The sequence below is a fragment of the Argiope bruennichi genome, chromosome 5 (assembly GCF_947563725.1).
Source record: "Argiope bruennichi chromosome 5, qqArgBrue1.1, whole genome shotgun sequence".
Lineage (NCBI taxonomy): Eukaryota > Metazoa > Arthropoda > Arachnida > Araneae > Araneidae > Argiope > Argiope bruennichi.
The window spans coordinates 61,140,266-61,152,118 of NC_079155.1; the positions used below are offsets into that span (position 1 = coordinate 61,140,266).

The 11,853-nt window shown below is 28.5% G+C and overlaps 2 protein-coding genes across 2 annotated transcripts in view; one reads left to right on the forward strand and one right to left on the reverse strand.

Moving 5' to 3' along the window:
• Positions 1–345, reverse strand: part of LOC129968277 (uncharacterized) — a 47,839-nt gene extending 47,494 nt beyond the window's left edge. Inside the window, exon 1 of the mRNA XM_056082133.1 lies at positions 94–345. Within this exon, the coding sequence (XP_055938108.1) occupies positions 94–287 (194 nt within the window). The 5' untranslated portion in view covers positions 288–345. The remainder of the gene's footprint in view (positions 1–93) is intronic.
• A 5,950-nt stretch (positions 346–6,295) lies between these two features.
• LOC129968321 (uncharacterized) lies at positions 6,296–11,071 on the forward strand. The gene is made up of 2 exons (XM_056082176.1): positions 6,296–7,357; positions 9,115–11,071. Exons 1-2 carry the CDS (start codon positions 6,489–6,491, stop codon positions 9,575–9,577), a joined length of 1,332 nt encoding a protein of 443 aa, XP_055938151.1. The 5' UTR covers positions 6,296–6,488; the 3' UTR covers positions 9,578–11,071.
• The last annotated feature ends 782 nt before the right edge of the window (positions 11,072–11,853 follow it).

Genomic DNA, 11,853 nt, shown 5'->3' on the forward strand with positions numbered 1-11,853 from the left:
TGAAAAGCTTTATCAGTAAAATACACAAAGCCCTGAAATGTAGCGAAAAATTTTCATTTAAATAAAATTCTAAAATACAACAAATAAACAAACCTGTAAACCGGACCATAAATTTTGGACAACTCGGTCAATTTTTTATGCGGCTCCTTCGTTAAGAAAGGAAGATAGCCTACAATAGGTAAACCAGTCGGCCCAGGTGGATGTTTTTTTGAATTTTTGTTGGATAGCAACCATATCGAAATCAAAAGAGTTAGTGCACCTAAAATTAAAGCAGTTACTGCGTCCATTTTCAGCTACTGAAAAAAATCTAATTCCATCCGAACACGAACTGCTGGCATTATCATTATTTTCATAATCTTTTATCTGAAAAGTAATCATGTTAAAAATAAAAGATATATCACCATCAGATGAAATGTTTTTGGTACGTATTAGAAGCAACAAACCAAACTGCAACTCCTATAAACCAGATTAGATATGAATGCAGTTAACATTTTCTTTTGTTTTACTTACCGACTGAAAATATTTTACTAACTAACTTTAGTGTTTTGCGATTTTCAAAATTGCTGTGCAAAAATAAATTTCATAAATTGGAAATTTTTTATAAAATGACTCTTTTAATGATGCAGATTTAATTTTGGTGCAATTTTTCTCTCATTTTTCTATATTTTCCCAATATAATTTGCAACAACTTTTTCAATGAAAATGAAACTATTTTCATAGATTTGGAAAGAGACATTTGGGAGATTTCATTCTTTATATACCTCCAGTCGCGATCCTCTAGAGTTACATTTACTGACACATGTATTCATGCTTATGAACTCATTACTTTTTCATTTATTTTATCAGTTATTATTAATTTATTTATTTATCAGTTATTTATTAATTTATTTTATGTCTTCAGTGCTATATTTCGTAAATGTTTTGAGCAAGTTCTTTTATTTCTAAAGGCATAATTTTCTTGAACCTTTTTTTCGAATATTCTTTAATAAAGGTGTTTCCCTCCCTCCCGCATAAAATTGTAAATCTTGAGGAAGGCCTTACACGCCAGAACAGAATTTTATTTTCACAACCCTCACATGATAATTTTGTGCTTCGCAATATAATAAAGAAAACCGAATAGAATCAAGTTCAGAATTAAAATAGGGCTTGCATCTATACGATGTTGGATACTTTGGCCAAATAAGACTAAAAAGCCTTTTGGCTTAGAAAATTTATCGACAATGGACAACACGAGCACAGAGTACATGTAAAACGTTCATACACACACACACACACACACACAGATCTCGAGTTCTTTCTTAAATCAGCTCGCAGACTGACGTCATAACTTCGCCACCTATCGGCGGTTACATTTCGATTCTCCTCACGTCAGGGTAGAATACTACGGAATTGAGGCTTTCTAGTTTTGTAGTGCGTGTTTTCACAGTGTTTTCTTTTATCATTCGGGAGTTTTGAACGTATGATATAATTCTTAAGAGCTCCGAAAAAATTAATCAAATGCTAATTTTACTATTTATAACTACTAAATAATATTTTATACTTTTAAATTACTACTTATATTTCATTGTATTAAGACACAAGTTTGTTCTTATTAGTGGTGGTAATTTATATATATGCTTGAAGGTAATAAACTAGAGAAAATTTCATAGGCTTGAATAGGTAGCTTTCCATTTAATTTAATTCATGTATAAATTGTAAATTTTGACTTATAACATAATGATTTTCAAAGCAGTTCGACAACTACTTTCAATATCGTGTTTTAAAATCTTCTTTACAACTTCCTATTCTTTATTATCAATATTTCTAATTCCATTCACTGAAATTGAATTTTTAAAATTTGTAGATGAATAAAAGAAATATTAAATAGTTATGAAAAAAAATAACAGAAATAAAAATTCGTTGAAAAATTTATATTATCTATATTGATTTTGTCCCATAACCAATTGAAATTTTAGTGCCTTAATCGTACAATATGCCCAATAATAATATTACGTTTTTTCCTGATATTGTATAGTAATCAAAATATCTCACAATATGGAGGAGATATCGTACCATATACTTTATTCATTGGATCCACATTTTAATTATGTTTTATTCATTAATTGATACTGTTTCGTTCTCTAGGTCTAGAAATAACATTCTGCTATACATCGCTTAATTGAATTTCGTCATCTTCTGTAACTGCAAAGAACATTACATCAACATAAACTTTTTTTTATCGGCATATGTTATCAAATGTATACACACAATAGAACTTGCAATAACACTTCAGCTATTTTTATTTTTTGATAAAGAATCCCATACATCCTCTAGCATATTTTATCAAAAAACACCTGTATTTTCATATTTAATAATATTTTTTGTTGTAATTTAGGAAGAATTTTAGTATGATGCATTTTAGCTTAATTGAAATATACTAAATCATATTTATATTCTATTCTATATTTATTATACCTTCTATTTATCTCCATTTTATTCCGATTTAATTTAATATTTTTTCTATATGTTTTTTTTTTTTTGCATTAGTTAACATGTTTAACCTATTCGTTAAAATAATATAATCTGTTTGGTTAAATAAGTGAATTTAATCATTTAATTAATTAATTTTTTTGGGATTCTAAAATATTAAAATAATTGCTAGATATATTATTAAATTTAGGTTGGTAGCATGAAACGTCCAAAAAGTTTGAAATTATCATAATTTTTTCATAATCATAAAATTTATTTTAAGATGAATACTTAGACGACGTGATGTTTAATTTGGCGGAGCGCCTGGAATCGGTGGTCTTTAATCTCCGCGACCTTAAAGTTGAATTAATTTAATCTGGTTTAAAGGATGATTTAAGCCTAAATATTTTAATGCTTGATTGGCTGGTGGATATTATACCGTACTTTTGTTAAATTATGCCTATTAACATATTTTTTCATAATTCCACGATCCAAATTATGTTTATATTTGAATTATGCAGTTTTACAATAATTCCTTAAATGTTTTGGTTTGTTTTTCCCTTTTTTCCAACAGTTGATATATGCAGCATTGCTTTGAGTTATAATCATTTTATGTAAAGCTGGATTACATTTTATGTAGAATGCAAAACATTTTATGTATAAAACCTTTAACATAAAAATTACTTTTGCTTAATATACAAATCCTTTTATTTTCAGAAATGTATCTTTAATTACAATTAGAATAAAAATTGAACCAGAATTTTTTTAAATGTCGGTTATAGCTCATTTCCTCCGTAAGATATTGATATTTAATATATTAGTACTGTGGATTTTGTTCACCAATAAAACTTTGGAAAGTTTTAAAGTGCATTTTAAGATAATAATTGAATAATTAATTTTTCATCAATATAGAAACATGAAAATAAATAATATCAATAGCTGTTCCTGATACAAGTTGTTAATCGTCTGCTTTTAAAGATTTCGTTAAATATTTTGCCAATGATTTCTGTCAGCAACTCTTCGTATGTATTCTTGCTATTCTGCAATAAAAATATTTCATTTACACGATGAAGCGTTTTTTCCTTGAATGCATTTAGAGAAGTTTAAAGTGTTTGTCGTTGCCTAATAGCTGGATTAAGCAAACCAGACTAGTTCCTATAAATTTTATTATTCGAAGTTATCTACAATTATGCCATTATTTTACAAACTAATATAAAGGCAAAATCTCACAGAAATTAATGTAATATAGCTGTTCCCACAGTTTTTGTAGACTTCATTCTTGTTAATCTTCCGATTCTTCATCTCTTGATATATTCTTCCACTCCGATAACTCTTGATATTTATATCTCTCTTATTCGGCACAGTTCCTCACAATTTGAAGCTGCTGCTGTCATCAAACATTGCACCATTTTGTACCAAAAACGTTGCTTTTCTTGCTTTCGTTTGAACGATCGACTTAAATTTGCTTTTAATCATCTTTAAATCACCATTTTATAAAAAATCAACAAAAGCATTGTCAAATGGCATGTATTAAAAAATGACAGACGTTAAAAAATGGCTGTAAAATGATTCAAATTTTAAAAAAAGACAAAATTTTAGTTAATTTCTAATTAACTTAATTAATTTTTGCATCTGGAAAACACTCTTTCTTTTGGCACTAAGAAATAGATTCTCAAAGTTTAAGTGAAATTGTCTTAATCGTATAGATGTGAAAAATATATAGCCGCAATGACTTTTATTGATTCGCTTTCTTCCCTATCTCTTTGTCTGTTCGATACACATTTTTCAATCGATTTTAAAATAAGTTACCCGATGCGCTAGAGGTTTGGAACTCAAACCGTAGTTCAGAACTGGATGGCAATGCAATATTACCTCCTTTCTTGCCTTTCTGTTAGATTGGCTATTCAATATAAATGCTGTATTCGATTAAAAATATTCATTACCGACAGATGGCACCAAGGCAAGTTCTTAATTTATAGGGAAGTTGGTAAAATCGATTACAAAATTTTTCACACACGAAGCTAAGAAGCAGAAAATAACTATTTAAATAGAAACTTAATATACCACATTTCTAAAGCAAGTTGAAAAATAATAAATAAATTTTCCTAGCTCCCTACATCTTTATAACTCCACATAGATTGCATAGGCGTGAATTTTTAATATTCAAAATTTTCAAGACAATCTGCATGAGGCTAAGAATCTGTTATAAATATTTATAAGACGGGGAGAAATTATTTTATACTTTCTAGGCCGTTTCAAAAACGTGCTGTATTAAAATCTTTTTATTTAAATAATTACTTATATTAAGATTAGATTATACTTTCGTTTCGATAAAGTGCTGTCTTACTGATCCCATTAAGAATTTATAGACTGGTGTTGATATACCCGACGTTGTTTGGAATTTAAATACTTCATGCATGATATTTTTAATGTAAAAAAATTAATTTTGTAAAAATTGTTATACTTTTCATAATAAAATTGTATACTTTTTTATACCATATACCACCTGAATGACAACTCTTGGCCTTAATCACTGGTAATGGCTTGAAAAGGAAAGGTGTATTTATACGCTCTTACAGTTCTTTTAGATAACTTTTAATAACTATCTTAAATCAATTAAAAATTCAAAAGTTATGAAATAAAAATTTCAAAAAAATAGAGATTAACTCTCATTGTATTGCAAACTCATGAGCAATAAATTTTAAAAGAATTAATAAAACTCGAATGAAAATTGCATAGGAAGGAATCTAATATCACTGAAAAAACAAAAATTTGAATATTAAAACGACATTAAAATATTCCTTGTAAATTTATTTTCTCCAAAGTTACTGTAGAAAAATGACGCAATTTCAGTTAATATCTAATTACTAAAGAGCCATTTTTTTCTAGTCATATTATGTTAAAATATTTTTAGGCTTGAAATTAGAATAAGAAAAGGGATTCATTTAGCTTATTAGATAAATTTAATTTGATTAATTCATTAATTTGGTTAATTAATAATTAAGTAACAAATCCAGACACATCATTTTGTCTGAGATAAAGAACTGAAGCATCTAAGTTTCTGACTTACTAAAAAAATTTGTCAGAACTCATGCCAACCTACATAATTTCATACAAAGATAGATAAATTTGGTGGGAAGCATACTTCCCACGGCCCTAGAAAGAATTAACTGAATATTTAATTAAATTTTGCACTTTCAAAAGGTCACAATATTCTTTCTCTTATTTTAAAGAATAAAAGCTCAAAGTTTGGTTGAAAGCGCGCCGACGGCAAATACTTCATTTGGCCCCAACAGATATGGCGAGCGCCAAGTTCGCTTACACGACGATTCTTCTGTGGAATTGAATTTCGAGCCTGGAAATATCCGGTATCGAAGTTGGGAGCTTATCACTAAGCCACCAAGGTTCTCTTGCCCTGTTTATACTTTATGCATAGTTTTAATTTCAAATTATAGAGTTTTTAAATTATTCAATTTCTGTAATTAAATTATTTAATTTCAGCGATATTCCAAAGCCTCTATAACGCATAGACAGGCCGATTAAGGAATTAAGACGAATTATGTATTACGGATATTATAAGGAAGATTTTTTTTGTGTGCGGACAGTCATAATATGGTAATATGTGCACACAGGTAGCGTGGTATTCAACGTGTCTATGAGATTAACTATAACACGATAAAACTAAATTCACATCACAAAATGAACGGAAACAATAGAAAATTTTATCGCGATATCTGATGGAAAAAATTCCGAGTCGAAGTAGAAAAAAAAAAGATTGTGGTTGGCATGATCGCTACTGAGATAAAAACAAAAGGAAATTATTTCGGAAACAAAAGACAAAAAAGTGTGATGATGCGTGTTTTGCTAAAAATGCAGCTGATTTAATTTCTAATAACATCTGTCATCGAAAAAGTTGCGTCATTTCTCATCAAACTTTTTCTAAATGAAAGATCAAATGCTTTGCATTCGAATTTTGTGTTCCATTCTGTAATATTTGAGATTCATTTGCTACTGTGTTTGCTTTTTATAAAGAAGCCAAGATGGATTCATCAGAAAGTGATTATTCTTGGCCCTTTACTACAGCAAATATTATCGATTATGAAGTATTGTGTCTTCAGACTGTGTATTCCAAAGCGCCAAGTATTAAAAAAACTCTTTCATCGTTAGAAGCTTTTACAAAAGAGTGTAAATTGATAGCAGATAGAAATGGTGTTGAATATTATACTTATTCTCAACTTCATTTTCTAAAAGAAATGGTACTGACAATACCTTTCGATACAGCATTTCTTGATTTTCTTGTGAACATCAACTACTCTTTATGCAAACCTAAGTTTTTTGACAATTTCAAAAATGTTTTGATGAATGAATATATTCATCATATGGAAAAGTATCTGTCAACATCTCTCAAGGCTTCAGTGGAACTCGATGGTGGAATTCTGTTAACTTCTCAAGTAGAAACTATTGTAAAGAAGTTCTTAAGAGTATTTCATATTTTGAAACTAGACCCAGAATTGACTTCAGAAAATTTAGTCCAATACGAATTCTTGGCTGAGCTTTTAAAAGTTTGTCATTCTGTGAATGTCCAAGATAGTCAACTGGTTGTATCTTTATTGAAGTTAACCATCGACAGATATGTGAGTGAAAATTGTGGCGTCATGTTTGTGAGACAGCCCCATTATCCTCTTGAGTTCTTCGAATATATTCTAAAGCATGTGACGAGAGTGAAATTTGATTTACTTCAGTATTACAGTAATCATTCCCGAACGCTATGGGATTGTGCAAGAAATTTTTCTGTGATATGTGCAGCATCATTCGGAAAAGTTGACCAAGTTTTAGGTTTGCTTCAACACGGTTTCGATATTTTCCCAGATTATGAAGCACGGCATAGTGGACATGGCTATCCTCATATGTAAGTAAATTTTCTCCCTAATAGAACGATACTTTTTTCTAGAAAAACTGGAAAAATTTTAACTGTAGTAAAAATAATTTATTTATGAGTTTTAATGAGGTTTAAATATAAAAAAAACTCATTGCTTTCTATCTTTTCGAATAAAAGTCAGCCAATCTGCAATCGAGGTATATACAAATCTAAGAGCACTTTTCTCTTATAATATAGTAATTTATGATAAACCTTTTCATTAATTATTTTTAATGAATTGTATCTTAAGTAAAATAAGTTTATTGTTTTATGTATGTGCAAAAGTACAGTCATATATCCGCTAGGTGTATGTGCAATCCAACAAAAAGGTTTGCATATTTCAATGCATTCCGTTTCAGGACACTTCATTTCTATAAGTCTGTTAAAATCTTGAATTTTTTAAAGTAAAAACGTTGCTTGCCTGTGTTTTTATAAATTACTAGTTACGTTTATATTCTTTCCATTAAATCAACTACAGTTGTCTCCAAGAATTAATATATGGCATAAATGTTCATTTTTACTTTCTTGTATATGATGTATAAAAAAAGGATTGTAATCGGCAAAAAATTCGAACCTGAGCTTTACAGATCTCCACATTTCACTGAGTTTGAAAAACACATACTTCGCATTATATTTATATGTCTGCCCGCTTTTCTTTCAACCTGTGAACACAATAATCCAAAAATGCTTTAAGGTAGACGGATGGAATTTGGTGTTTGGACTTTAGACCAAACTTCTAGATTTCTATCACATATTGAACAAAAAACGTCATTCTGATGAAGTCTGTCTGGTTTTACAAGTACCAGTTAATTCAGTAACAACAAATTCCAAAAATCTAGGTAGGCAAAATTCAGTACACATGTTAAGTATTTAAAATATACTTGTAAAATTTAGAATTAAATCTGTCAGATGTGGCCTGTACTTTCACGTGTATATAACGCAATGATTTAAATCAATGACATTCGGTAGGTGATCTTGAGAGTATAAATGTAATTCTATGTCCATTTTTGGTTTCAAACGGTCTTAAAAAAGTCGTCCAAATATATATTTGCACTACAAATTTATTAAAAATGTTAGATTCATACCATCCATCAATATTTCATAACTAAAGTTCGCCAATGCCACTCAAAGCATTCGCGGTCTTATCCAAGTCCAATTTTGTACGAAGGAAGAAAGATCAGACCTGTAGTGGAGAGTATGAATTAAAATTTTGGTATTCCACTTCCGCTGATTTTTAACAAGACAAACCTCAGCATGCTTCTAAATGATAATGTAGTAATCGTAATTCTTAAGCAAATAAAAAATAAGCCTCATGCCTTTCGCAGCCTACACTTGCGTAGGTACAATCAAAATGGTAGTTGGCATGTACTGTAGCTCCTACAGAGCGGGCAAAAAAGCTATAGTTTTCCTATTTTCCCTTCATTTGTATATAGCACATTGGAATCCCCTGTATTAGGTTTCCAGATAGATCAGCTATAGGCATGGTATCACAATAACATATGCAAACTTTGAGTAACAATTAGGTAAGTAATTATTGATTTTAATAAAAAAAAAGTGCTTTCAACCAAAACTCCAAACATCTATTAATTTTTCAATTTATTAAAAAAAATATAATTTTATAAGTGAGGGAAATTGGAAATCTAATATTCCATCATAGAAATTACCCCCAAAAATAAAATTAGCTAATTAATGTCCTTCATATCTCATTTCCTGTTAAATAATAATTTTCCTTGTTCTCTTCTTTGCAGCAAAGAAATTATGTCTCCAACAAACCGCATGGTATTACAAATCATGTCCAGGATGAGACTGGTGAATTGTTTCACTTCGGATTCTGATCAGCCTCCTGAAAATGGTTACTACATGACAACACCAAAACAAGAAGAATGCTTCAGACTCATTTGGAGAGCCTTACCGGAACCTTATGTGACACACTCCCAACTAGCTTTAGATATATCTACAGAATATTTTTATCTTGCTTTACATGCCATTTTTAGGCCATTTCGTCACAACAAAAACTTGAAGCTGGCTGCCATGTATGAAACTTGTTTCGAAGATATGGCTGTTGGACCACATGAACCGAGGTCCTTGAAACATCTTTGTCGATGCACCATTCGAAAAAGGCTGCATCAGACCCGCAGCTTACCAAATGGTGTATTTCATCTAGGACTTCCTAAATCATTGGAGAAGTATTTAAACTTGGAATATGATTGAGTTGTATCAGATTATATAGTCCGTAATTTATATAACAAATTATTTCAAAACACTTGTGTTGGAAAGTTGTCACGGATATTTCAGCGATAAGTTTCCTTTTCTTTTTTTATTTGCATTCATAATCAGTGTTCTTCATGGTAATCGGAATTAATCTTATTCTTGAGATCTGGTCTGAGAGAAGATATTCAATAACGAACTTTTAAAATCGCATGGAGAAAGTGTGGCCATAGTAAATATACGAGTTATTTCTATTCCAAAGCAGATTTATTCTGTTTTTGTTTTTATTCTCTGTATTTGAAACGGAAAAAAAATTAAACAAAATTAAAATACAAAAACAACATCTTGGAATTTATATTTTAATGCCAAAAGTTAGGGAAATAAAAATAATCTAAAATCATGAAATTATCTGAAAAGATTTGAGTTTCAGTATAAAAATTACTTTTCATCCGACTTAAAACAGAAATATTGCTTTAATTATTAATAACATAAATTTTGGACCAACCATATATCTATTTTCCTATTTTATAATCGCAAAATATATCTACCCCATCCAATTTTGTGTTTTGATTCTAAATGATTATTATTATACCTTAATTCTCATTTTATCTTAATATTTATTAGTAATTATTTCAGTAAAAAAGTCGATAAGGTTGTTATTATAATAAAATTAGGTAATCATGCTTTTGGAATAATCGGATTTGTCATTAATAAATAGAAAATAAAATCCTGTATGTATCTGTATAAGTAACTAACTTTAAATATTATAATTATTTTAATTTGTTTTTAAATGGTTAGTAAATATCATCAATATGTTTCTATACGTACAAGAAAATATTTATAGATAATATATGTTTATTAAATCTTTCAAAATGATGCATTAACATAGAAGAAAAAATCTGCAAATCCAAATATTCAATGAATTTTGCAAGAAGTTTGAAGGTCTAGATCTCTATATTTCACTGCTGAAATAAAAACTGTAAGTGAGAAAAATTGATAAATTATTATTGAAATAAATCACGTGATTTACAGGCTAAAAAAAAGATTAGAAATTTATACATTGCAAATTAAGATCGCTATGAAAAAGTTTTGAATAAGCAATAATTGCAGAAATAAAACTTGCTTTTTATAATTAAATATATTATAATTAGATTAAATTTAACTGTGCAAATTCGCTATGAATAGCTTTTTACAAAATAAACATTTTACGTTTCTTTCAATATTAATACAAAGGAATTTAACTTATTGGAATTCGGCTAAAATTTTAATCATTTTTTTGTTGTTGTTCTCTTGAATTTTATTAATATCGTGCTGAAATTCATTCTTAATTCGAATTTAATTTATTAAATTCGAAGTCGAAATTAGAAAGTCTAAGATAGTAGTTCTTATTTTGAAATGCTTCCAATTTTGAATTTTGTCCGCAAATGGTGAAAATCGTGTTTGTTTTATTTTATTTAAGTAGTTAGTATTAAGTTTTATTGAACAATTGTTGTACTCAGGACGATGTATACTATTTATTTAATAAAATTTTTATTATTTATTTATTAATTACGAATTTATTTATTTATTATTAATTATGACATCAATATTTCAAATTTCCGTCACTGTCGCTTTTAGCTTAAAAATTTTATTTTTTCTTGTACTCCTTCTTTGATCAATTTTTCTTAATTTGAATAAGATGAATTTTTATTGTGGTTCCTACAGCTTTGATTTAGACAAGTTAAATTGTATTTTGACTAAAATCAATTTTCAATTGTTAAAATATAAATCACTTTTTCTTAACAAAAAATGATTTCATTAATATAAGTTTTTTTTTAGTTTTTTATTTTTGTGGAGAATTTTTGTTTCAAACAGATTAAAATGTAATAAAATAGCAGCTCAGAATATAGATCACGTCATTATTTATTTATAAATTAAACCATTTTTAATAAAGGGAAGAATAGAGAGATAATATAATTAAAAATTCAGTAATTCTCTTGAAAACAATAATAACTGACTGTACAATATTAATAACTGACTGTACAATACATTATTTTTTCATATATATTCAGCAATATTCGCAACATGTGGTTCAAACAATTCATTTTAACAATTATTACTGAAGTTTATTATCTCTAGATAAAAATACATTGACGTATATGGCACAGAAATTGCTGTTATTATTTTTTTATCAGATCAGGCAACAGACAAATATAAACAAATTATCGTATGAATTTTAAACTGCGTCATTCAACGTTTTCCAGCTGTATTGAATTCAATGCTTCGAAAAGAGCTGCAGT